The sequence below is a fragment of the Pararge aegeria genome, chromosome 7, assembly GCF_905163445.1.
Source record: "Pararge aegeria chromosome 7, ilParAegt1.1, whole genome shotgun sequence".
Taxonomy (NCBI): Eukaryota; Metazoa; Arthropoda; class Insecta; order Lepidoptera; family Nymphalidae; genus Pararge; species Pararge aegeria.
Genome location: NC_053186.1, coordinates 17,965,202 through 17,991,100, shown reverse-complemented (window position 1 = coordinate 17,991,100; position 25,899 = coordinate 17,965,202). Strand labels below are relative to the sequence as shown.

Below are 25,899 nucleotides of genomic sequence, written 5' to 3'. Positions count from 1 at the left end.
ATTTATTCATAAAAATATTCATGAGTCGTCTTAGTACCCATAACACAAGTTACGCTTACTTTGGGGCTAGATGGCGGTGTGTGTATTGTCGTAGTATATTTATTTATTTATTTTAGTATTTTTTAGTAGTAGAAGTATCAGTGTCGCAGTATATATTTTTTTTATTGTAGCAATGAAGGGCTTGGTTTCGGTGTAATTATAGGCACATGAGGCTTAACGCCTACGCCTCAAATTGATGGGAACAGGGCGGCATGTTGCAGGAAGTGCTCCGTGCATGCCCTGTGAAATGATGCTCTGTTTATAGGCGCTGGTTTTCCACTTACCATTAGGTGGGCCGTCAATTATTAATATATAATAAGCGCCAGATGGGACTCTTTAGATTCCATACAAATTGTAGTTAACTCTCACGCGATCGAACAGGTAGAAAATCTCACACTAGGCACGTGGTGTTAAAGGTGTTTAAATATTTTAGTATGGAGCCTTACCTACTACCAAACAAACGTTTTTAAAACTAACGTAACGAAAGCTTCTTGGAGAAATATTTAACTTTTCTATGTGTATCAGCTACACCTTATATAAAGTACCTACATAAGCTTTTATCTCAGACAAACTTTTTTGACATAGGGTCAGGTAACCTTTTTAGAACAAAGGTAGGTTGTTTGGTTTAAATAAAGTAAAGCTTTTAAGAGAAAAAGAGATACTTAACTTTTTAATGTTCGCTGCCTATCTGAGTAAAATCATCTTAGGATGGCTGGAAGTGATCTCTTAAAGATACTTTAGTTTTTATAATCTTAATATATATATTTTTTGTGTGCGTGTGTATGTCACTGAACTCCTTCTAGACGGCTGGACCGATTTGCATGAATTTTTCGGTATACATTTGGGTCGCACCCTGGATGGTTTAGATTCATAAATCCGCCCGACAGATGGCGCTGGGGTCAGCTAGTATATTATATATTAACTAGTGTTTGTTATCACATTTTAGTACCAAAATAATAAAAATAAAATAAATATACTACGACAGTACCAAAGTAAGCGGGTAGCTTGTCAAAGTCAAATATTTGTTGATTCAAAACACGTGCCTAGCATAGATGGCACTTTTGATGCGTTGATTACATACAAATACATTCTATAACTATAACTACATTTGTTAACTTAAAACTAAAGCAACGAGGTTTCCAAACGCGCCCTGGTCTAAAAGGAAGTCCACTACAGTCTTAGTAGTTTCTACATTTTGTTATTACATTCACATTGTCATTTGAAATATTTATTTATGTTATGGGTAATAATAAGATGATGAATATTTTAATGAATAATGTACATAAATATACAGATAAACACCCATAAACTGAAAAATATTCTTGCAAGTTAAACATTCATACAAAATAATGTTACCTTTATTCACTTTCCCACGTTCGATAACACCATTCCGTTTCAAAACGCACGCGATAAGACATTCGCCGTGGACTGGCGATTCTTTGTTAGGCGACAAGCGCTTCACTGGTCTCTTGTCGCTGGTCTGAACCTCCTTGAGGCACTCAGACATATTCCGTTTGAAGTCGGCGACGTGACTTTGTACTTCTTCAGGGAATGAGCTATACGACCAGTCTGGCTTCTCCTCTTTGTATGCTAGCAATATTTATTTAATTATTTTACTTCTTTTTAGTACGGCAGGACCTAACACTAACTAGATGGAATTACATTATGGGTAACTTTAACAGAAATGAATTATGATAAGAGATTATATTAGGTGGTAAGCACGGTGGCATGCACAATATGTTATATACAATAATTTGGGTATGCAGTGCTTTTGTGAACGTGCACGCCGCTGGGTAAGCATTACACCTACACGACATGATATTAATATAGTATAGAGGTACTCTGCGAATGTTGAAACAAAGGTCATTCAATATTCTCAGAGTATCTCAACAATTCACGGAACAATGCTGTCCACCCGTCATGGAATAGATCCCATAACCCATTGAACATTGCTGTCCAAAAGCGCATTGAATGACGAGTATGTACGTTGTATAGGTGCCATGCTTCGTGCAACAGTGCTCAAGAAGGGACCATGAACAATCTGTATTCTAGTGGACGAAGGTTATTAGATTTTGGAGCACGTATATAACACAGTTGGTTATGACGATCTGGACTCTGGAGCATCGACGCAACGTCTTCTCGTAATATAAGTAACAAATTTTTGAAGTAGAACCTTCTTGAGATTGATAACTTTTTTGAGCGTTGTCAAATTCAAACTTCATTTATTTCAAGTAGGCTTATGTACACAATCAATTTTGAAACGTCAAGTCCGTCTGTTTCTAGTGTCTACCACCGAACGATACGACAGACGACTATTATCCGACATTGATATGTTCCAATTTAATATTCATTTAACAAAATCGATAATATTCCTAAATTTCATTCAATTATAACCATATATTAAGTGTTTCAATTGAGAAAATAGACTTTAAGAAACTAAAAATCACGTTTCTGCACGGAATTTGTTTTTTTATTTTGTTGTGCTCTTCTTCTTTGCACTATTCTATTTTCTGATGCTGAGACCTATTAAGTATGTTAATACTAACATAAGCATTAAATAGCTGTCTATTATATCTTTCATCATTATCATCGGGAACCCATTAGCGGCCCACTACCGGTGGGGTCCCCTACACCAATCCCGAGTAGGCCAGCGTGGTGGACTAGGGCCTAAATCCTTCTCACTGTGGGACTCACCCGTGCCATGTAGTGGGCCGGTAACGACATGATATGAGCCTAGCTCCTCGGGCAGTAGTAATGAAATTAAAACTTACAACTTTTCCTCCGTTTAGTCACCTTCAAACTGTTCATATTTCTAGTAATAATTGTGTCTTTATCGACCGTTATATCAGTATTATGTAAAGTATTTAGTCCCATCATTTTCTTACTTTCCTCTTTTATTTTATTATCACCTTTAGCAATGTGAAGCACTGCTAGCAATCCCAATAGTTGCATTATCATTTTATTTGAATTAAATGATTTAATTAATCAGTTTTTTTTGTCCTACAACCAACCAGTTTTCAATAAGTATCAATAGTCCATAAAATAATAAATAATTCGGTGCTTAAGAAAGGCCCTACAATAAGTGCAGGCAGCGCGGCACGGTGGCGTTATCTATCAGTGTCGCGGTAACCTACTCAAATGAAAAAATATTGGAATAAATAATTCGATCTGGTCAATACTAAACGAATGTTGCTAAATACAGTACGCTAGTTATAAATGATTCCGATATAACATTTAAAAAACGCAGTATTGTAGATTTTAAGTGCGTGGTTTAGAGTAAATTAAAAATAACAACCTTCTGTGATTGTTATTTTTTTTATCGTTATATAAATTGTTGTAACTTTTATTGGTCATTAAAATAGGTTTAATTGATTTATCTTGTAAGCCAATTATTTAAGAAATGGCCTTTGTAGATGGACTATTTGCATGGCAGTTACTGGATAATCAAATTCAACTCAAAACAATGATCATAATTGGGCATTAAACTAAAAGGATCGAACCGATATTGAGGTCGTTTTGAGGCATTTATGATCTTACAAATAAATGTGGCGTCTTTAAACTTTACACGTTTTTTGTCATTGATCCACCACTGACACACCGCTATACCTACTAGCTAGTTGTATGTCAGCTGTGCAGGAGACCAACATTTTATCCCCTGAATAGTGGATAAGAGAAGTTTACCACCGTTTATTCATCATCATATCAACCCTTTACAGAGCACGGGTCTCCTCCCACATTGAGAAACGGTTAAGGCCGTAGTCCTCCGCGCTGGGCCAGTGCGGATTGGTGGACACGCACCTCTGAGAACATTATGGAAAACTTTCAGGCACGCAGGTTTCCTCACGATGTTTTCTTTCACCGTTGAATGAAGCAAATGATATTTGAATTGATTAAAACGCACATAACTTAGAAAAGTTAGAAGTGCGTGCTGTGATTCGAACTCGGCCTCCCGGAAGTGAAGTCGGAGTTCTACCTCCTGGGCTATCACTGCTTCAATTTGGATGTTAAATAATAATAATAAATATACTACGACAATACACACATCGCAATCTAGCCCCAAAGTAAGCGTAGCTTGTGTTATGAGTACTAAGATAGCTGATGAATATTTTTAATGAATAATATACATAAATACTTATAATATATAGATAAACACTGAAAAACATTCATGTTGAACTTGAACTCAGAAAGCAGGTACTTGCGCTTACTGCGCCAATCGGCCGTCAATGTGTTATTACATACACGTGCACCAATGCTCGGAGAGTTGATAAAGCTGTGGGAGAAGATAAAATCTTATCTATGGCGGCCGACTGGCGCAGTGGGCAGCGACCCTGCTTTCTGACGTGAATGTTTTTCAGTGACTGGGTGTTTATCTGTACATTATTCATAAAAATATTCATCAGTCATCTTCAGTACCATAGCACAAGCTACGCTTACTTTGGGGCTAGATGGCGATGTGTGTACTGTCGTACTATATGTATTTATTTATTTACATATATGATTTACCGGGGAGAAAAATGTCTCCTGCCCATGTTTTTGTATTGCAAGGTTTCATCGATATCATCAGTATTCGAGGATTAGAATTAATGAAATGAATCAGAATATATTGTTTATACATTTATTTAAATTATTACTATTTGTACATATTTTTTTTTTTTTAGTTTTTATACATCAAAATGAATATGAAATTTACCTAATACGTGCTTAATTAATGCAGTTTAACACTAATTCATCTAAACTCATATCTTAATACTCATTAATACTTTAATTGTATTCAAATTAAGTGTTTTGACGTTTATATTAAGCGCGCTTTGCCATAGATAACAAATAGCGCAAACACGACGATCTTTTTTTTTTAATTTTTGGTTTCTTCTAAGGTTAGCACAGGAGACAAAAATTATATTCCCAATAATAACGAAATAATATTGATGAATGCATAATTATATTTCATAACCGCCCTTAACGCAGGTACAAATCCTCTCAGTTCCGTAAAAAAAATTATATTGATTTTAAATTTATAAATTTGATAATTCCACCAAGTGTAGGTAAAACCACTAATAAAAATTACAAAATTATATTGTGTAGTATTCTAAATTTATCACCATGCAGTATATTATGGATTATTTTAATTTAGGGCCTAATCGTAGACAAATGTTTTCCAGGAGAGATCGCTTTAGCGTTAAGACCGCCTTTGCACGTCTAAACTAGTTTTTAAGTTTCTTTATTAAAGAATTAAAAAAACAAAACACAGTTTAAGTATCAAATACTTATGGAGCTCAGAATGAATTTTTGTATGTTAAAAAAATTACAATTTTACTTTATTCCATCTTAAGATGTATATTTTTTTCATTAACCTGGTTTTCTATATTTTATCTATGTATATCTATAACAAATATATATCTATAACGATAGTTTGGAATTTATTACGCGGTTTTTAAGATATGAGTGTAGATAAAGTCAAGTAAAGCAAAACTAACAACTTCAAAATGCTATTTGGAATGCAATATCTTACTCTCGAGATTACTGCCATGGATCATTCTATTATTGATTTTCATGACTGTTCTAAGACATATAGATAGACAGACAGACAAAAAATGCTTACTAAATAGGGTTTAGCATAGTTTTTCGGTACGGAACACCAAAAACAATCCAATAAATAAACAATTGTTCTTTATACAAATTCAAGATTTATGGTATATTTACATAAAAGATAAAATGTATTATTTGATTCAGATAAAAAGTTAACTTCAGAAGGTCCTTTCGAAAAGAAGGGGTAATAGGAAATCACATAAAAAAAATATCACTTATACTCAATTAATGTAACAACGAAAGAACTCTATTATTTGGAGCTTTAAGTTCATAATCGCGCGTGACAACGTAACGTAGGCTACATACCTAATACATACGAAACAACAAAGAATTCCAGGAAGTCATAATTGAAAATGTTTCTTTGATTGGCGAGTAAAAAGGTCCCTAGCCTCAGACAAGAAGAAGAAGAAAGGGTAAAAGCTTTTAGAAGTATCTTATCAGAGGCTAGAATTGTAGTGAAGCGTATAAAAGTCAAACAAGTGACGTCATGAAACAAGAGATGTTATACATAGTGACATCGGTTACCGATCTAAGACTACACTGACCTACCATTGGAATCCTTATACGTTTTTCTTTTGCCATAGTGGAAGCCATTTCACTTTAAGTGTAAACATAGCCGATGGTTGTCACCGCGTAGTTTGTAATGAAAACTTTCTGTTTTATCTCTTAAGCATGGTTCTAGGAAAAGATGATATCATGAATGACTGTAATTTTTTTTATTGCACAAGTTAGCCCTTGATTGCGATCTCGCCTCGTGGTAAGTGATGATGCTACGATGGTAGCGGGCTAACCTGTTAGGGAGTATGGCAGTTATGTTAATCCATACACCTAACCGTATTCTACGCGCAAAGTACCGGAACGCTAAATCACTTAGCGGTACGTCAAGCCACGGCCGAAGCCTCCCAAAATTACAACCCCTCCCGCCCCCTGAAAGGTCATAGTAAATACCTGTTTCCATCTAGTAAAGTAATTATAATATTTTACTTACAGAGTAAAAAACCGATTTTTTTTTTTTTTCAAAATCCTTCTCAGGTATAGTTCCTTGAAAAATTCAAGACGGATCTCTAAACAATTTAAAATTAACATTGATGATTCTTTTGTAACTAAGTTGACATGTCTAATTCATTTAAAGTTATCATATACGCGGTTAGTATAGTTATACAGATTAGTAAAGTGCGAGTCTCTAGCACGGAGGGCTCCGTACCGTTACGTATAAAAACGACACAAAATCATGTCTGTTGTATAGGAGCCCCCTTTTATATTTACTTTATTCTGTTCAATTTCAAAATAATTTTAATTTTAATTTTTTCATTTTTATGTACAACTACCACGGTTTATGAGATACAGCCTGGTAACTGACACACAGACAAACGAACGGACAGCGGAGTCTTAGTAATAGAGTTGGATACGGAACCCTAAGAAGACAAAAAAAATATTAGACCTGTCAATTTAGTTTATATATGAGATTTGTGTACAACAGAATTGGTATTTGACCTTACCCAAAAACTCATTCTTTATAGTTAAGTTACCTATTTACAAAAATAAACATATTTCTCATACGCACTAAATTATTTAGCCAATATAAGACTAATACCACTATAATCTTACCTTTTAGTTAATGACATTGCCTTTACCCAAATTGGTTTCTTAGCAACGCGAAATATGTTTGATGCGATTATTACCCGCCCACCATACTAGCAGAACAGCAGACATTTCGGTAGGTTTAAGGCAATTCAGAAATTTCGGCTCCGGTCGGAATAGAACCCGGGGCTTCTGAAGGTCAACATTTGTCGTTGCCCCACCGCAGGTTGCGGTAAAAAAAAATAGCTTAAGTGGCGGGCGTTACCAAATCTGTAAGAAAACAAAATACATCGTTAATTCGTCTTTAAAAGATTTACTTTTGCACGCCCCATAAGCGAAGATTTAAGGTGGTATTACTGTCAGTTTACGCACACCGAGTGATTCTCCAACTTAAAATGTCACTTATTTTATTCTTTATTGCTTTTATAAGTGAATATAAATAGACAAATGTTGAGGAAAAACACTATTTGTAACACTCATGATATTTTTAAATCTCTTTTTATTATTTAAGCTAATTAAAAAATTGTTTTAAAAAAAGTTCTGTCTTGGACGTCCGTGTGTCTGTATGTGCGGATCCCGTATCTTGTGGTCACGATAAAAACTACAACTTCAAACGTCACGTTAGAAGATGTAGTTTATTTATTATTTACAAATAATCTCAATTTTATTGTAATGAATGAGATTACGAGGCGTGCACTTTTGGATTTTCCAACTATTTTAGCTATTTACCTAGTTTCATAGTAAAACAACAATCTAATAATATATATATATATGCGAAGTTATGTCTTTTATAATTCTTTGTAAAGATTCTTTGTTCTTTCTTTCAAACAATATACAGTGTCCTATATCTGTATCCAAGGTGGATACAGATATAGGACATAATGTAGGAAAGAAATAATGTAATAGGCATAATGTAGGAAAGAAAAGGAAATAGGATAAATGCATGTAGGAAATAAAAGCAAATAATTAAGAAAATATCTTGTAACATTTTTTGGTTCGAAGCTTTTTGTGTATGGATTTTCAGTACCAGCTCTGAGTTGGGAAATTGGCGGGGACAACCCCCGTGGCTCGGAGAGCACGTTAAGTACCGGTTATTTTCACTAGTGAAATATGTATATAAACTGTTGATTGTCCATTGAATTGAATTTGACGGCCGATTGGCGCAGTTTGCAGTGACCCTGCTTTCTGAGTCCAAGGCAGTGGGTTCGATTCCCACTACTGGAATATGTTTGTGTGATGACCATGAATGTTTTTCAGTTTCCGGGTGTTTATATGTATATTCTGAGTATTTATGTTTATTATTTATAAAAATATTCATCAGTCATCTTAGTACCCATAACACAAGCTACGCTTACTTTGGGGCTAGATGGCGATGTGTGTATTGTCGTAGTATATTTATTTGTGTATTGAATGAATGAATGAATGAATAAATAGATGATGAGGGCTGCACTCACTCGGGGGAGGGGAGGTGGGCGTGGCGGGTGCGCAGGCGGCGCACAGCGGCACGGCGCGCGGCGCGGCGAGTGCGGGCAACGGTGCGCGCACGCACACGCACCGCGTACACACACAACGACCGCAGCCCCAACAGTGGTGCTGCGGAGTTAAAACCAACATCTTATTTATTTATTTATTTAAAAACGCAGAAGGGCCTTCTTCTAAATTCATTTTAAATTAACAACTCTTCTTTTAAAATAACAACACATGTCAGTACATACACAAAACTATTATATTTCACTAGTATTTATTTATTAAGAGCACTGACAACATGCATATTACACGTTTCCGATATCAGTCCATGTTTTTGTCCACCGATAAGTGTTCGGTGAGTATTTTTTCCTAAAAGCTGTGGATGAGTCCTGGAAGATATCGATGCCAATTATCTTTTTGAATAACTCGTTGCATTTCGTACATATACGTATAATAGGCGCTTGTTTTCCGAGAGGGGACTTCGTAAACAGGATATGAAAGCATTTAGTGGATTTGCAACTTTTGATGTACATTTAACTTTTATTTGTAATATTTATCCACAATTACGATCATTCAGCCATTATTGTATTATTGTACGCGGTTTCTGTACGTTCTTAATTCTGTGGGCTAAAGTCTATACCTTTCTACTGAAGTGGTCTAGTGGTGTGGAGCAACTGCACTCAGTGACATTTTTAATGCTCTTCCAGTCCAACGCAACCGTATTGATCTCAGCCTCCAGCTGGGCTAGAGTCGCCGGAATCGCCGCGTCTGCCTTCTGAAAGGAAACGACAATTCTATTAAAAAAGAGCAGAAATTCAAAAAAAAAAAAATCATAATTAATTTATTTCAAGTAGGCCTAGATATAAGCACTTTTGAAACGTCAAGTAATGACAAGGTTGCTTGGAAGCATCCGCCTCCGCTTTCATCTCTCACAAGATAGAAAAATGAATGTTAAAATGTAAAATGTAAATTTTTGATGTAGAGATTTATGATGGTAGAGTCACTACACACGGACAGACTTGACGTTTCAAAAGTGCTTGTATTAGGCCTACTTGAAATAAATGAATTTCGAATTTTTTGAATTTTCAAGTATATCTGTTTGTAGTAACTCAACGGTTCGGAAGGCAGATTCTACCGAGAAGAAGCCGGCAAGAAACGTGAAAACAATAAATGTGATTTTTATAATTGTAAATGCTTATAACGGCCGATTGGCGCAGTGGGCAGCGACCCTGCTTTCTGAGTCGAAGGCCGTGGGTTCGTTTCCCACAACTGGACCATATTTGTGTGATGAACATTAATGTTTTTCAGTGTCTGGGTGTTTATCTATATACTATAAGTATTTATGTATATTATTCATAAAAATATTTATCAGTCATCTTAGTACCTATAACACAAGCTGCGCTTACTTTGGGGCTAGATGGCGATGTCTGTATTGTCGTAGTATATTTGTTTATTTAATTTTTTGTTTAATTAGTAAAATAAACCGCTCACTACACACACTGAGCTCGCAATGTAAACCAAATAATTATTATTACGTACAAATAATAACTATTAAATAAACAAAGAAAAATATTAGATATGGTATTTAATATACTATACATAGCGCTACCAGTGGCGTGCACTTCATACATGTACAAAAGCGCTGCCTACCCTAAAATGTATATATAGCTCGTATAGGAGGATTTTTGCGATTACATGCAATTTTCGAAGCGAATAGCGAAGAGCAGGTGACTATATCTTTCATACGACCATTAGCTACCGCGCTATTCTATGAGAAATGTTGCAAAAACCGATACCGATGCGTGCGTTGCGTAAACGGTAAACGTTACGCCAGAACGTCGGAATCGTAGACAGTATGCCAGAAATTGGGATTTTTGTTGAAGTTACAATGCCAACTGGTACCTCTGTAATGAGCGGTATCTTGCCAGTTCTGGCATGCGCGGAGCCCACATCCTTGAGCGGGTGATCGTGATTGGCGCACTCCAGCTCAGTGACGTTGCCGCCAGACTCGTACAGCAATCTGCAAGAGATAAATCATCGTCATAACCTACTCATTGCCGGCCCACTGGGTACTGGTATCCGCTCAGTATGAGAAGGGTTTTGGCCGGAGTCCACCATGCTGGCCAAGTGCGGATTGGTGGTCTTCCCACACGTTTGAGAGATTTTCGTCGGGTGGGATAATTTGGCCGTGGCTAGTTACCACCCAGACGTGCCGCTAAGGGATTTAGTGTTCCGGTGCGATGTCGCGTAGAAACCGACAAGAGGCATCTTTTAACACACGGGGGACAGCCGATGGGCGCAGTGGGCAGCGACCCTGCTTTCTGCGTCCAAGGCCGTTGTTTCGATTACCACAACTGGAAAAATGTTTGTGTGATAAAGATGAATATTTCTCAGTGTCTGGGTGTTTATCTGTATAATAAAATAAATAAATAAATATACTACGACAATACACACATCGCCATCTAGCCCAAAAGTAAGCGTAGCTTGTGTTATGGGTACTAAGATAGCTGATAAATGATTTTTTATGAATATAATACACATAAATATTTATAATATACAGATAAACACCCAGACAATGAAAAACATTCATGTTCATCATACAAACATTTTACAGTTGTGGGAATCGGACCCACTACCTTGGACTCAGCAAGCAGGGTCGCTGCCCACTGCGCCACTCGGCCGTCTATTATTATTAGTATTTATGTGTATTATTTTCATAAATATATTCATCAGCTATCTTAGTACCCATAACACAAACTACGCTTACTTTTGGGCTAGATGGCGGCGACAGGTGTATTGTCGTAGTATATTGACATTTAATTTAACTGCCATAACCCTAACAGGTTAGCATGTTATAATCTTAGACTACATCATCACTTATCAGCAGGTGAGATTGTAGTCAAGGACCAACTGGTAGTAAAATAATAAATATAAACTTACTTATTATCTATTTGTAGTGCCTCCACTTTGGTGTCTATCTCCACGGTGTCATCGCTTCCGTTCTGGTAATTGACTACTGCGGACTCCCTGCTTTTCTCCGCCTTGCGGCCGGATAATAAACTCTTGAAAGTTGATATCCTCTGAAAACAAAAGAACCATGTACCTTTTATTACTCTGATATTGTTTTAAATGTTGAAGTAACACTCGCAGAAAAGAAAACGATGTTTTTGGGCAATATTTGTTGTTTCAATATAAATATAAGTACACACATCGCCTTCTAGTCATAAAAAATTCAAAATTCAAAATACATTTATTTCAGGTAGGCTTAATATGAGCACTTTTGAGACGTCTATTCTGTCCGTTTGTAGTGACTCCACCACCGGTTCGGAAGGCAGATTCTACCGAGAAGAAGCCGGCAAGAAACTCAGCAGTTGCTCTTTTCCAACATCAGCTATTTACATTTAACATTCACTTTTCTATCTTTTGAGATATGAAAGCGGAGCCGGAAGCTTCCAAGCAAAGTTATCATTAAGAAATGCATCAATTGTATAGTAACCTCGCTGAAATAAATGTGTTTTAACATATTGTTTAAACTTATGCATTGGTAAGTGCAAAATTACCTTAGGAATCAAAGTCAAAGTCAAAGTCAAAAATATCTTTATTCAAGTAGGCCCACAGGTGGCACTTTTGATGCGTACATAAGAATTACACGGTAGTGAGATGATGGCGATAACCACATTCGTAAACTTAAAACTAAAGCTACGAGGGTTCCAAACGCGTCCCGGTCTAAGAAGAAGCCCACAACAAACTTAGCCGGGTGTTTTTTTTTTTTTGTTATCGCCATCTCACAATGTCATTTTAAATTATTAGAAGAGCAACCTGGTTAGAGCAATAATTTACACCCAAGCTTTTTTATCGTTTACGTAGTCCTTTATACTATAACAGGACTTTTCTATAAGCTTACGTTTAATACAAACTTTGAACTTTTTAAGAGACATCTCCAAGATGTCAATTATTATAAGGTAGTTTATTGTAGAATTGCATGCAATTTCCTTTAAACGAATTATGAATTTTATGTAACCTAGTATATTGCACTGTAAGTTTATTCTTACTTCTAATGTTTAAATTATTGCAGTCACATTTTTTTCTTAAATTTAGAAATGTTTTTATGAACGTACATTAAATTTTCAAATATTTACTGACTATACACTGTCATTATTTTAAAATCTTTAAATTTATCTCTCAATGACTCTCTCGGACCCATATTATACAAGCGTATTATACAAGCGTATACTCAATCCCAAAGTAGCGGTACTAAGATGATTGATGAATATTTTAATCAATAATATACATAAATACTTATAATATACAGATAAACACCCAGACACTGATTAACCATTCATGTTCATTACAAAACATTTTTCCAGTTGTGGGAATCGAACCCACGGCCTCGGACTCAGAAGACAGGGTCACTGAAAACTACGCCAATGTAAAATACATCGATATATCGATATAAAATATCAGGTGTCGAAATAAACGTATCAAATACTATATTTTTCCACTGACAGGAACCGCTGGTAAAGTGAAAATTACAAACAAATTACAATTGTGTATATTGTCGTAGTATATTTATTTATTTATTTATTTACAAATAGGAATGTACGTGTTTAAGAGAATTTTACCGACATATCTATAAATCAATATTTTTTTCAGGGGTATCAACATCGCACTGACCTTAGCCAAGTAGTCGATATGGTGGGTCAAAGCTCCAGAATGTTCCACGGCGGCCGGCAGGATGTCGGCGAGGGACTCCCTCGGGTGTACACCGCTCTCATGCCGGCAGTACATTCCGCGCCAAAACCTGTTGACAATTATCTATTCTATTCATGTAGGCCTATCACAGGCACTTATGAAGCTTTCATACTAATATGTTTACATTATTGCGATGTGATGGTGATAACAACTTTCGTTAAATAAAACCTAAACGTTCCAAATGGACCCTGGTCTATCGAATATATATATATATTTTTTTTTCTACGACAATACACACATCGCCATCTAGCCCCAATGTAATCGTAGCTAGTGTTATGGGTACTAAGATGACTGATGAATATTTTTATGAATAAAATACATAAATACTTAAAAAATACATATAAACACCCAGACACTGAAAAACATTGATGTTCATCACACAAACATTTTCCAGTTGTGGGAATCGAACCCACGACCTAGAAAGCAGGGTCGCTGCCCACTGCGCCAATCGGCAGTATTCGTAATTCATACTAATATTAGTAGTAGTAGACCTTTTTGTATCAGAGCTCTGGGAAGCACTACTACCATGCTTATTTCTGCCGCTAAGCAGCATTGTTGCGATGCTGTTTTGCGGTCCGAAGGACGTTGTTTACTACTACCGTAATTTAATATCAACATTTATAAATAACATTTAATGATTTTTATTATTATTTTTTAAATGATTCATGAAGATTTTAAGATTTATTTACATATTGTGGTGGAATTCATGATAGCCAAGTGGGTAGGACTTCGACTCCACTTTCGTGGGGCCGAATTCCAATCCCAGCACTCACCTATAACTTTTATAAGTTATGTGCGTTTTAAGTTATTAAAACAGCACTTGCTTCAATGGTGAAGGAAAACATCGTGAGGAAACCTGCATGCCTGAGAGCAGTGGCGAGCATAGAGGGTATGCACAGGGTATGCAGATGATATAAAATGAAGAAAATCTCCAGTACGAGTTAAAAATACTTAAGGGTAGACTCTAACAATGCCTATCCTTAGGATTTTTTTAAACTTTTACTGCAGATTATCTTATTTTTTTGTCATCTGCATACCCTGTGCATACCCTCTATGCACGCCTGAGAGTTCTCCATAACGTTCTCAAAGGCGTCCCACCAATCCGCACTGGACCAGCGTGGTGGACTACGGCCTTAACCCTCCCTCAATGTGGGAGGAGACTCGTGCCCTGTAGTTGGTCGGTAATGGGTTGATATGATGATGATGATCACATGCTATAAGACGGAATTTGGCTGCACTTATCAGTGTTTCTCAATAAAGAATTCGGATAAAAAAAAAATCTAAAATGGGTTTTAACATACCTGATGCTCTGAGGACTGAGATCGGGTTTTAGTACGTCAGGGTGCGCCTTCGGGTTGTAGAGTGGGTTTTTGTACTCGTTGAGGTGACTGGCCATGTAGCCCCATAGCGAGAACGTCCGCTCTGACAACCTGTGAACATGATCGTTATTAACCCAAGATGCGAAAACGATGGGGTGTTATAAGTTTCATGTGTTTGTGTTTTTGTGTGTGAGTCTGTCGATGGCATCTTAGCTCCCGAACGCATAAACGGATTTTTTTTTTTTTTAATTGTGCATCAGTGGGAAGTGTTCTTAGCTGTGCTTGATGAAAATCGGCCCAAGATGGCTGCCACCACAAAATGGCGTGTTTCATTTTTTTTTGTGCACTACTTTCATTTGAAACACATGTTACAAATAAAAGGGCTTGACTAGTAGAATAATGAACACTATATTTAAAGGGATTGAGGGAAAAGGAACATTTGGGTCAGAGTATTTTTAAATTTTTAATTTAATCTTTAGTGATATACAACGTGTAACGGAATTACGAAATACTGTGCATAAGTACACTTCAAAAGGAATCACCCTGTAAAAATATTAGATCAAAAGCATATTTATTTTTCCATACAAACTAATTCAAAAAATTCTAAATGTTTATTTATGACAAACCTATTGGAGATAAAAGACCGAGACGCGCATAGTACCTACGCGACCTAACGCGTAATATACTTATTTATTTATTTATATTAGAACATGACACACACACACACAACCGATGATTATTAAAAAAAAAAAAACAAACATAATTCATTTATTTCAAGTAGGCCCAGTTTATAAGCACTTTAGAAACGTCAATTCAATCTATGTGTAGTGACTCTACCACCGGTTCGGATGGCAAATTCCACCGAGAAGAGCCGGCAAGAAAATCTGCAAATTGCTCCTTTTCAACATAATTTTACAATTTACAATGAAAACGTATATCTATATATATAATAAATTTTCTATTTTCAGCCTTGTCGTTATCACGACCAGGATGATGCTGAAATGTTACCTAAGGTCCCGCCTGTCTTTCTCACAGTTGCCAATGAAGGTGCCGTACTGGCACGCATGCGCGTGGTCGTGTAGCGTCAGCAGAAACCTCTCGTTGAACTGGAATGCCTGCGGATAGAAAGTTTTATCACTTTTAGATCAGGCCATTAATTGTCTTTTATTTCACTACAAGTTAAACCTTGACTGCAATCTCACCAGGTGATAAGTGATTATGTCTAAGATGGTAGCGGGCTAGCCTGTTAGGGGTTATGGCAATTGAGTTCACCCATATTCCTAATTGGTTTTTACGCGACATCGTACCGGAACGCTATTGCGCTATTACGCTATTTCGTCTTCAGGGCCGAAGCTCCCAAGACGAAACACCGCAAGAAATATAGAAGGGCCTAAGAAATATGCCTCTGCAGGGAATCGAACCTGGGTCCACCAACTTAAAGCCACAGCGCTCAGTACTGCAGGTAAACATCGCGTGTCTAATTTACAACGGTGTTGAGGGTTCGAATCGTTTGCCTTTTCGTCTGTCTGATACCGTATTTATTGGTCGGTAGCTAATAAGCTATTAGTGAAGATATACCGATACAGAAAATTACAAATGGCAAAAAAATTTTATTTTTCTTCTTTGCTCTGTAAAAATCTCTCTTCGATTTTAGACGAGACTTATCCCAAATAAGGGATATGCAACTTACACAATAACTTAACAAACTTTTCAATTTCAAACATCTCTATGCTAAGGTATTTTTAAAATGTTCGTAACGACGAAATTATGTACGAATGTGTTCTATTTTTAATAACGACATAATAATCACAAAAAAAAATTGTTAAAATTGTTACATTTCACGCAACAACAACTAACGCCATCTAGTGTTAGCGGGTCAATTATGCCCTTTATTGTAATGTTACAGTTTATAATTGATTGACCAAGCAGATAGCTCGCCTATAAACAAAGCTAAACTTCGCAGGGCATGCAAAGAACATATCCTGCAAAGGTGTAGGTGTTAAGCCTCATGAGCCTGTAATTCCACCGGCAACCGCGCCCTTCAGACCGGAACACAGCATTGCAACAATGCTGCTTAGCGGCAGAAATAAGCATGGTGCTAGTACTCCCCCGGACGCGCTCTGTCACTGTCTACTACTACTAGTTTTAGTTAAAACTGCCTTAATGTCCTATATATATAGTATAAAGGACTACGTAATCGATAATAAAGCTTGGGTGTAAATCATTGCCCTAACCAGGTTGCTCTTCTAATAATTTAAAATGACATTGTGAGATGCTTTCCGAACCGGTGGTAGAGTCACTACAAACAGGGATACTTGACGTTTCAAGAGTGCTTATAAAGTAAGCCTACTTGAAATAAATGAATTTTGAATTTTTTGATGAAAAACATCAAAATTTTAAATTCATATAAGCACTTTAGAAACGTCAAATCTGTCTGTTTGTAGTAACTCTACCATCACATCGTGAGGAAAACTGCATGCCTGGAAGTTCTCAACAATGTTCTCAGAGGCGTGTAAGTCCACCAATCCGCATACGGTCAGCGTGGTGGACTACGGCCTAAATCCTTCTCATTTCCAACCCGTGCCCTTGGCAGGGGTTGTATGATGATGAAATATTTCTACTGACCTCAGGCGCCTGTCTCAGCAGCTGCCACGTGCAGTCTAGCAGCTGTGTGAAGACGGGCGAGCGCTCGCGACTGTCGCACGCCACGTGCCCGCAGCGCGCCGTGAACTTGTGGCCGAACGACAGCCAGTCCTTCTCTATGAGTGCCTGGAACAAACGAAATGTTTTATTAAAAAAAAAATCCTCAACTTTTAAAACACATGCAATATCAATTTTGTGAATCGCACTCAGAATTCAGTCCGCAGTAAAAGTAGTATACCTGATGCAACCATAACGTAACTGTAACAAGCATACCTGTTACAAGCACAAAATTTGTACAACAACAACATTCAATGTTACAAGCATACCTACAACTCGCATACCTGATACACGCATACCAGAAGCTTGCTTACCTGATACTCGAACACCTGATACAACCATAACATACCTGTTACAAACACAAATGTTACAAACATACCTTAAACTCGCATACCTGATACAACCATAATATACCTGTTACAAGCATAAATGTTGCATACCTTAAACTCGAAAACCCGATACAAGCGTACTTATTACATGCACAAATGTTACGAGTATACCAAAAACCCGCATATCTGATACAAGCATACCTATTACCAGCACAAATGTTACAAGCATACCTAAATCACACATACCCGATACAAGCAACCCTTATACAACTATAACATACCTGTTGCAAGCTTACCTAAAACCCGCATACCTGACACAAGCGTGTCTAAAACTTGCATACCTGTTACTAGCATATCTGTTACCTGCATACCTGCTACTAGCATACCTGACACAAGCGTACCTAAAACTTGCATGCCTGTTACTAGCATACCTGCTACTAGGCTATTATCAGGTATGCAGGTAACAGAGAGTATAGATAGTATTACTAGCATACCTGGTAGCCGTTGATGGTCCTGTAGTGCGGCTCAAGGCACACGGCGGCCAGCGAGCAAACCTGCGCGGTGCGGTCCCAGCCGTCGCTGCAGTGAACGCACACGCTAACGCCGCTCTCTATTGCGGTCGCGATCCACCACGACGTGTCCAGAATCGACCTAGCGGCAAACGTTCCACGTTCTAAAAAAGTTACTAAGACGCCACAGATAATATTGCGTTTTTATTAAAATTTCACTTTGTTCAACGGTGACGGAAAACGTCGTGAGGCAACCAGAGAGTTCTCCATAATGTTCTCAAAGGTGTGTGAAGTCCACCAGTTCGCACTAGGCCAGCGTGGTGGACTAAGGCATTAAACGCTTCTCATTGTGGGAGGAGACCCGTGTCTTTTATTGGGCCGTTAATGGGTTGTGATGATAATGACGATGCTCCTAAATTAAGAGTTTTTTTACATACGCACGTTGCGTACTGTACGCAGTGTATCGCGTACAATGTGATTACAACGCTACGCGATCTTAACGCATCGATACTGATTCAGCGTATCTCAATATGTACGGCGCCTTAATGTCGAAAGAGAGAGATAGAAATAACTAAGCAGCGCTCGCTCGTTTCACTTTCGCGTTGGTTTGAAAGTATTTTGACCTGTTGATTACAACTTTTAGTTGCTTGCAAGTTGAAATTAAAATTGGTTTTTGCTTGGTGGGTAGGCTTTCAGTACTAAGAACGTACAGAATCCTCATTCAGCCATTATTGCATGCAGTGCATTGTGTCCAAAAACAGTGAACACGTCTAACGTCACACGAGCGGAATGTTGCTAGCTCATAAACTTTTCCCATTTTCCCAGTTTTATGTTAAACGTTTAGTACATTAGAGGTAAAATATATACTATACTGGCAACTGCTAAATGAATCAAGGGACTACCCGCCTGTTCGAGAAACACTACTAAAGTGGAGTGGTTTTTGATGCTTCAATATTAGTCGTGTACACGGTTTCTGTAGGTTCTTAATTCTTTGGTTGGTAATAACTTATTATCGTATTTTTCAATTTAATTTAATATCAAGTTTAGAGATACAAAATAGATGATTTTTAGCATAGTTTTAGTTAAAACGACGTGGAAAATTTTATATTTTCATTTTCAAGGGAACATTCGTACATTTCTAACAAGTATCTACTGTACTCCTTCTAGCTCTAAAAAAACAACAGAACGACTGTGGGAAGCACCACGGGGCGCAGCTAGTTCTTTAATAAAGTTAATTGACTTACTTTATATGTTTAAGCCACCCTGATGATTCCAAACCGCTCAAAAATGATGACATAGTTGGCGAATTTTGTTCGCATGCTGAAAACAAAAAAAAAATTCTCATTGCCTCCAAAACTAGATTTCATAGGTGGTGTGAAAAGAAAGGGTCCAGAGGTCCAGAGTGTAGCCAGGCTTTTGGGTGCCCCTACAACCGTTGCTAAACTCAGGATTCTAGATGCAACAAACTACACTCGGGAGTTACTCTAAAAATCCTCGTTTGCTTGAGGTTTCTCCCGGCGCCCGTAACGTAAAACATTGCCCCAACAATTGAACAATCTACTATTACAGCTGCTATAAACTTAAAAGGTTAGCCCGCTGCGATCTTAGACTGCATAATCACTTACCACCAGGTTAGATAGCCGTCAAGGGATAACCTGCAAAGGAATCCTTACTAATTTTATAGAAGCGAAATTAATGTTGTTTTTTTATTTGTTTGTCCTGACAGTTTAACCAATCCACTTGATTTTGAAATAGTTTTTTTTTACTACGAGAATACACACAACGCCATCTAGCCCCAAAGTAAGCGTAACTAGTGTTATGGATACTAAGATTATAGATGAATAATATATATACATAAATAAATAAAATAGCAATAAAAAAGGCCTTTAAATTCTTGCTCACAATACATAAGTTACATAGCAACACATATTAAGATTTTAAGGTAGAGTTCCTGATATCATCGCGTTCAAGTAAACAAACAAACTCTTCAGCTTATACATTATTATAAGATAAAAGGGTGGACCCGTACACTTTGGCTTATGCAAACCAATGAAAAAACACTTGATAAATATATGGTACATAAATAATAAATAAATAAAAAAAAATATGATTCGGTAATTTCAGGCTTACTTTCGACGAGTTTCTGCAGACTCTTGCGCATCACGTGTATATTCCCAATGCCCATGAACTGAAACTTTATGTTCTCGTAGAATGCTTCATTTTCGTAGCCCTTACCGGCTGCCCGATTCACCATTGCGTTTATCTGGAAAACATTTTATTTGTTTATTTAAATAGCTAATAATAAATAATATACTACAACAATAAAAAAGTAAGCACAGCTTGTGTTATGCGTACTAAGATGACTGATGAATATTTTTATGAGTTATATATATAAATACTTATAATAAACACACAAACACCCAGACACTGAAACCATTCATGTTCATCACACAAACATTTTCGAGCTGCGGGAATCGAACCGACGGCCTTGGACTCAGACAACAGGGTCGCTACCCGCTGCGCCAATCGGCCGTCAAAAAACCTACTGCATTAAAAGGTACAAAAATGACTTGAAAAAATAAACCCAATTTACAAGCAAGAGGCGACCTTATCACTAATAGGCACCTTTGCGAACGGAGACAGTGAGACACTTGGGAGGCAATTATAACAAATATATCATCATCATCAATAGCCTATAACTGTTCACCTGTGGACTAAAGGCAAGAGGACTCTAGTCCACTAGTGAACAGTTATTTTATTGATTGATAGTGATGATAAAGTCAAAGTCAAAAATATCTTTATTCAAGTATAAAGGTGGCACTTTTGATGCGTACATTACATGGTACGCATCAAAAGTGCGGGTGCGTACCTGAGAATTACACGGTAATGAAATGATGGCGATAACCATATTCGTAAACTTAATACTAAAGCTACGAGGGTTCCAAACGCGTCCTGGTCCAAGAAGAAGCTCACAGCAAACTTAACCGAATGTTTTTTTTTAAATTATAGCTGGCCCAACGGGGGATTTGACTGGCTGGTTGGAGATCGCAGCCAGTGGCGTGCATAGAGGGTATGCACAATGATATAAAATGAAGAAAATTCTGATTACGAGTTATAAAAAAACTTAAGGATAGGTATTGTAAGAGTGATATAAAACCTACCCTTAAGTATTTATAACCCATACTACAACCCAGTAGAATGGTAATAGTAGCACAAAGGACGCTGCTGCCCTTTCTCCGCTCGAAAAGGTTGGTGACACCTGAATTCTGATCTGCCGTCACCACACGACAATAATTGCTAATATATTATTATGTACCTTTGGTCTTGTATCCACAACGTACATGTAGCCGCAATTGGGATTCGCTCGTCGAATAAGGTCCAACATTTGTTCGTCCTCCATACATCTGAAAAATAAACAGTTTTTGAAGTTCAACTACTTTTGACGCGTTGGGGAAAAATTATGAGAGTATATTTTTAGGATTCGCGCACACACACCGTCACAATAAACCGACACCCTGAAGTTTGCTATAAGGTTTGACAGGGTACACATTTAAATGTCAAGTCCGGTGATTTAATTGATTAAATTGTACAAAAATCTCAAATTTTAATGTTGAGTGAAACTGGGTTTCCCGATAATGAGTTAATTAGTATTTTAAATTTAACTATGTATATCATTTCTTTAATTATGTAGAAATATTTTTTGTAATATTGAAATAAACTTTATTTAACTAGATAATATATTAAAACTTTCAATGTATTAAATACCATTTTTCTATTGCTTGTGTCGTTTTTGCTACAACCGTAGAAAGGCGAAGGATAAAATTGTTGCAAAGATTTTTATTTAGTAAGTATAACTTCTAACGCGTGTACATGAATACACACACGTTTTTTTTTTAAATACGGCATATATAAAACTGGTTTGAAAGGTAGTAAAATAATATTTATTTCTTTTTTTTATTTATTCACTTTATTTGACAACCAAAAGTTAATTAAAAGGCGGACTAAATACTAAAGCATTTTCTACCAGCCAACCTTCAGGGCGTGCAAGAAAAACGAGTGAAGGTGTGGCCAAAAATTTTTGGAAGTAAAACGTAAAAAAAAAAATGTAGCGGTGATAGCGCATTAGGCTCAGCCTCACTTTCGGCGCCCGAGTCCGAATTCCAGCACGCAACTCTAAGTTATGTACGTTTTAAGTAATTAAAATATCACTTGCTTCAACGGTGAAGGAAAACATCGCTAGAAAACCTGCTACCCGAGGGTTTCACATAACATTCTCGAAGGTGTGTGGAGTCCACCAATCCGCACTGGGACAGCGTGGTGGACTACGGCCTTGGCGCCTTCTCATTGTGGGAGGCGACCCGTGGGCCGGTAATGGGTTGATGTGATGTAGTGGTGAAAATACAGATATATATATGATAATGTAAAGTACATACATATATATAAAATACATATATATACATATATATATATACAATTTATAGACATATGTGAATTATATTCGAACATGTATTCAAATTTAAAAAAAAAAATCTTTTAAGGAAGAATACTAAATCCACAAGAGAACCGAAAAAAAAATACAATACTCGATTTGGAAAATTATTAAAATTTAAATTAGCGTTAGCATTCTCTGGTCTGGTCTGGTGGGCTTCGGCCGGGGATAGTTACTACCCTACCGTGGTAAAGTCGTACCTCAAAGCGATTAAGCGTTTCAGTACGATGTTGCGTAGGTGATGTAGGAAGGTATGCAGATGATATAAAATGAAGAAAATCTCCAGTGCGAGTTATAAAAAACTTAAGGATATGCATTGTAAGAGTATAGAGGCCTTATAAAAAGCCTAACCTTATGTATTTGTAACTCCTACGCAAGGTTTTCTTCATTTTATATCATCTGCATACCCTGTGCATACCGCCTATGCACGCCAACGGTGATCGGAAACCTCCTCAGCAGGGCTAGCACGGGCAGGAGACAAAAATTATATCCCCCGATTATACCCCCTGACAACGGTTATAATTAACCTGCTAAAGTACGGGAATATGGAATAGGAGAAGGTTAAATTTAGGAGCTTTAAACATTAGAAGTAAGAATAAACATACAGTGCAATATACTAGGTTACATAAAATTCATAATTCGTTTAATGGAAATTGCATACAATTCTACAATAAACTACCAATTGACATCTTGGAGATGTCTCTTAAAAAGTTCAAAGTTTGTATTAAACGTAAGCTTATAGAAAAGTCCTATTATAGTATTAAGGACTACGTAATCGATAAAAAGGCTTGGGTGTGAATTATTGCTCTAACCAGGTTGCTCTTCTAATAATTTTAAATGACATTGTGAGATGGTGATAACAGAAAAAAAACTGCTAAGTTTGTTGTGGGCTTCTTCTTAGACCAGGACGCGTTTGAAACCCCCGTAGCTTAAGTTTTAAGTTTACGAATGTGGTTATCGCCATCATCTCACTACCGTGTAATTCTTATGTACGCATCAAAAGTGCCACCTGTGGGGCCTACTTGAATAAAGATATTTTTGACTTTGACTTTTGACTTTTACCCCCGTTCATTATTACACATATATTAATTTGGATAACATTTGTACTTGTGTGCCAATTCTCTGAGAGTTGATAAAGCTGTGGGAGAAGATACATTTATATCCTTTCCCCGAGGATATAATTGTCTCCTGGCCACGCTAGCCGTGCTGATGTCCTGTTTACCTCGCCGAGAACCCGCTGAGCGGCTGGCTACAGCGTGCAATGGCCGCCTTGTTGTGGTGCAAGTACGCGAGCACGGGCAAGCGTCCGCGCGACCTGAAACTTGCGCTGCCGAGGAGTACGGCGGTGGAGGCCCGCGCCGGCACGTACACCTCGCTGGGATACGTATCGCAGAGCTGGAAGTAATTTTATTTTGCTCATTAATGACGACTTTTAGTACCTTGTTTATGTTATTTTTTTTTTTTTATATATTAATAGCGAGCAAACGAGCAAGTGGGTCACCTAATGAAACATCTGCAGCACCAGAGGAGCCACCGATGCGTTGCCGGCTTTTAAAGAATTTGTTTATCCGCCCCATGAATAAACCTAGATTGTATTTTTGAGGAAACACATCAGATGGGAGATCGTTCCCTAATTTGCAAGTGCGCGGTAGAAATGATCTGGTATTTCGAACAGTAGAAGAATACCCGGCATCCAGATGATGAGGGTGGAATTTATTTCTACGGCGTGAGGTGCGGTCGCAAACAACTCTTCGGAACACTCTCCATTATGTATTTATATGTTCTTTAGTATTCATGTATGATCGTTGTCCGTTGTCCTAATCCAAAGGTGCCTGGCATAGATCGCTACTAAGCGATAAGGCCGCCTTTTTATATTTTACTTCTGTCTTTGTATTTCTATTGTTCGTTTATTTTCCTAACCTCATAGTTCATAACAAATAAAGGGTTAAATAAATAATAATAATATTTTTTTTTCTTTTTAATTTGTAAGGCGTAGGTATTATTTTGCGCCGCCGGGCCGACTAACTCCTTACCCGGCACCCAGTACGCTTGCGAGCAACGGTACTATAGGATATACGACGTGAGCAGTACATTGTATTAGAATTGTGTTAGTAGTTCGTAACTCTTCGTTGATTATGGTGTATGTACTTTATTTTATGTTTTTTTTTCTATAATAAACGTTTACACCTATCACAAATTATTGTATTTATTTATTTAAGGGAACACTAACAGCTTGTTCACAATACACACTAAATATACCGCGCATAGTACCTACGCTACGTGACGCGTATAAAGTGACTTGATTTTAATTTTGCATGTGATATAAGGACTGCATCTCATTTGTTAAAGTAAAAATTAAGGCAGTGATTTACTCAGACACTATTTGCGTTTCGAGACAGGAAATAATGTATTTCTAAAGCATGTGAAATAATATTTCGGTTTTTATGTACAAGTTGTATAAAAAGAAATTACCTCATAACTCCTATTTGCGGTACAGAGGACCCATTGGTCATTGGGCACGTTCATTCTCTGGTATTCCGTTTGGATGTCAAAGAAGTTCCAACCAGCCGACTTCGGCAGGTCATCGGGCGTGGACTTGTAGTGGAAGCAGTATAGCTCGTCCAGATGAACTGTAATAGGAACCAATAAATGTAACTATGTTTTAGTGAGCGATGATAGCCCATTGGGGATGAATTCGACTTCACTTTCGCGGGGGCGAGTTTGAATCGCACCTCTTAATTTACTAAAGTACGTGCGTTTTTAGCTAATAAAATATCACTTGCTTCAGCGGTGAAGAAAAACATTGTAAAGAAATCAGCATGCCTGGTAGGCCAGCGTGGAGGACCGCCGCCCTAACCCATACTTTTTTTATATTTCTATTATTTATTATTTTTCTTTTTTTTTTTAAATTATTAACAATGCTTAAGAATAAATTAAAAAGCACTATTAAAAATTTATAAAAAAAAAACTTCCACCCTCCGCTTGCAGGGCTTTTGAATGCCCAAGCAACCGGTGGTCAGGGCTCCAGAGTGAGAAACCTCCTCACAATACGCGCCGTTTCAAGGACTACTGCCTTCTGTATCCGACCCTTGATCCAACAACCAAGCGAAAGCTTCTTGAGATGTTGG

General features: G+C 37.3%; 1 protein-coding gene across 3 annotated transcripts in view; it reads right to left on the bottom strand.

Moving 5' to 3' along the window:
- LOC120624953 (myotubularin-related protein 6) overlaps nt 1-25,899 on the bottom strand; it is a 66,635-nt gene that overhangs the window by 507 nt on the left and 40,229 nt on the right. For 2 of the 3 annotated variants that reach the window (XM_039891794.1, XM_039891793.1), the window contains exons 4-18: nt 25,244-25,401; nt 23,994-24,166; nt 21,599-21,686; nt 20,413-20,545; nt 19,527-19,602; nt 18,268-18,424; nt 17,370-17,513; nt 15,753-15,859; nt 14,727-14,855; nt 13,348-13,474; nt 11,614-11,753; nt 10,576-10,693; nt 9,314-9,448; nt 8,661-8,799; nt 4,641-7,476 (exon numbers count right to left, since the gene is read on the bottom strand). In XM_039891794.1, the coding sequence (XP_039747728.1) occupies nt 7,454-7,476; nt 8,661-8,799; nt 9,314-9,448; nt 10,576-10,693; nt 11,614-11,753; nt 13,348-13,474; nt 14,727-14,855; nt 15,753-15,859; nt 17,370-17,513; nt 18,268-18,424; nt 19,527-19,602; nt 20,413-20,545; nt 21,599-21,686; nt 23,994-24,166; nt 25,244-25,401 (1,847 nt within the window). In that variant the 3' untranslated portion in view covers nt 4,641-7,453. Of the gene's footprint in view, nt 1-1,395; nt 1,630-2,810; nt 2,949-4,640; nt 7,477-8,651; nt 8,800-9,313; nt 9,449-10,575; nt 10,694-11,613; nt 11,754-13,347; nt 13,475-14,726; nt 14,856-15,752; nt 15,860-17,369; nt 17,514-18,267; nt 18,425-19,526; nt 19,603-20,412; nt 20,546-21,598; nt 21,687-23,993; nt 24,167-25,243; nt 25,402-25,899 lie in introns of those variants that run through there. The other variant, XM_039891795.1, reaches the window with a different exon arrangement.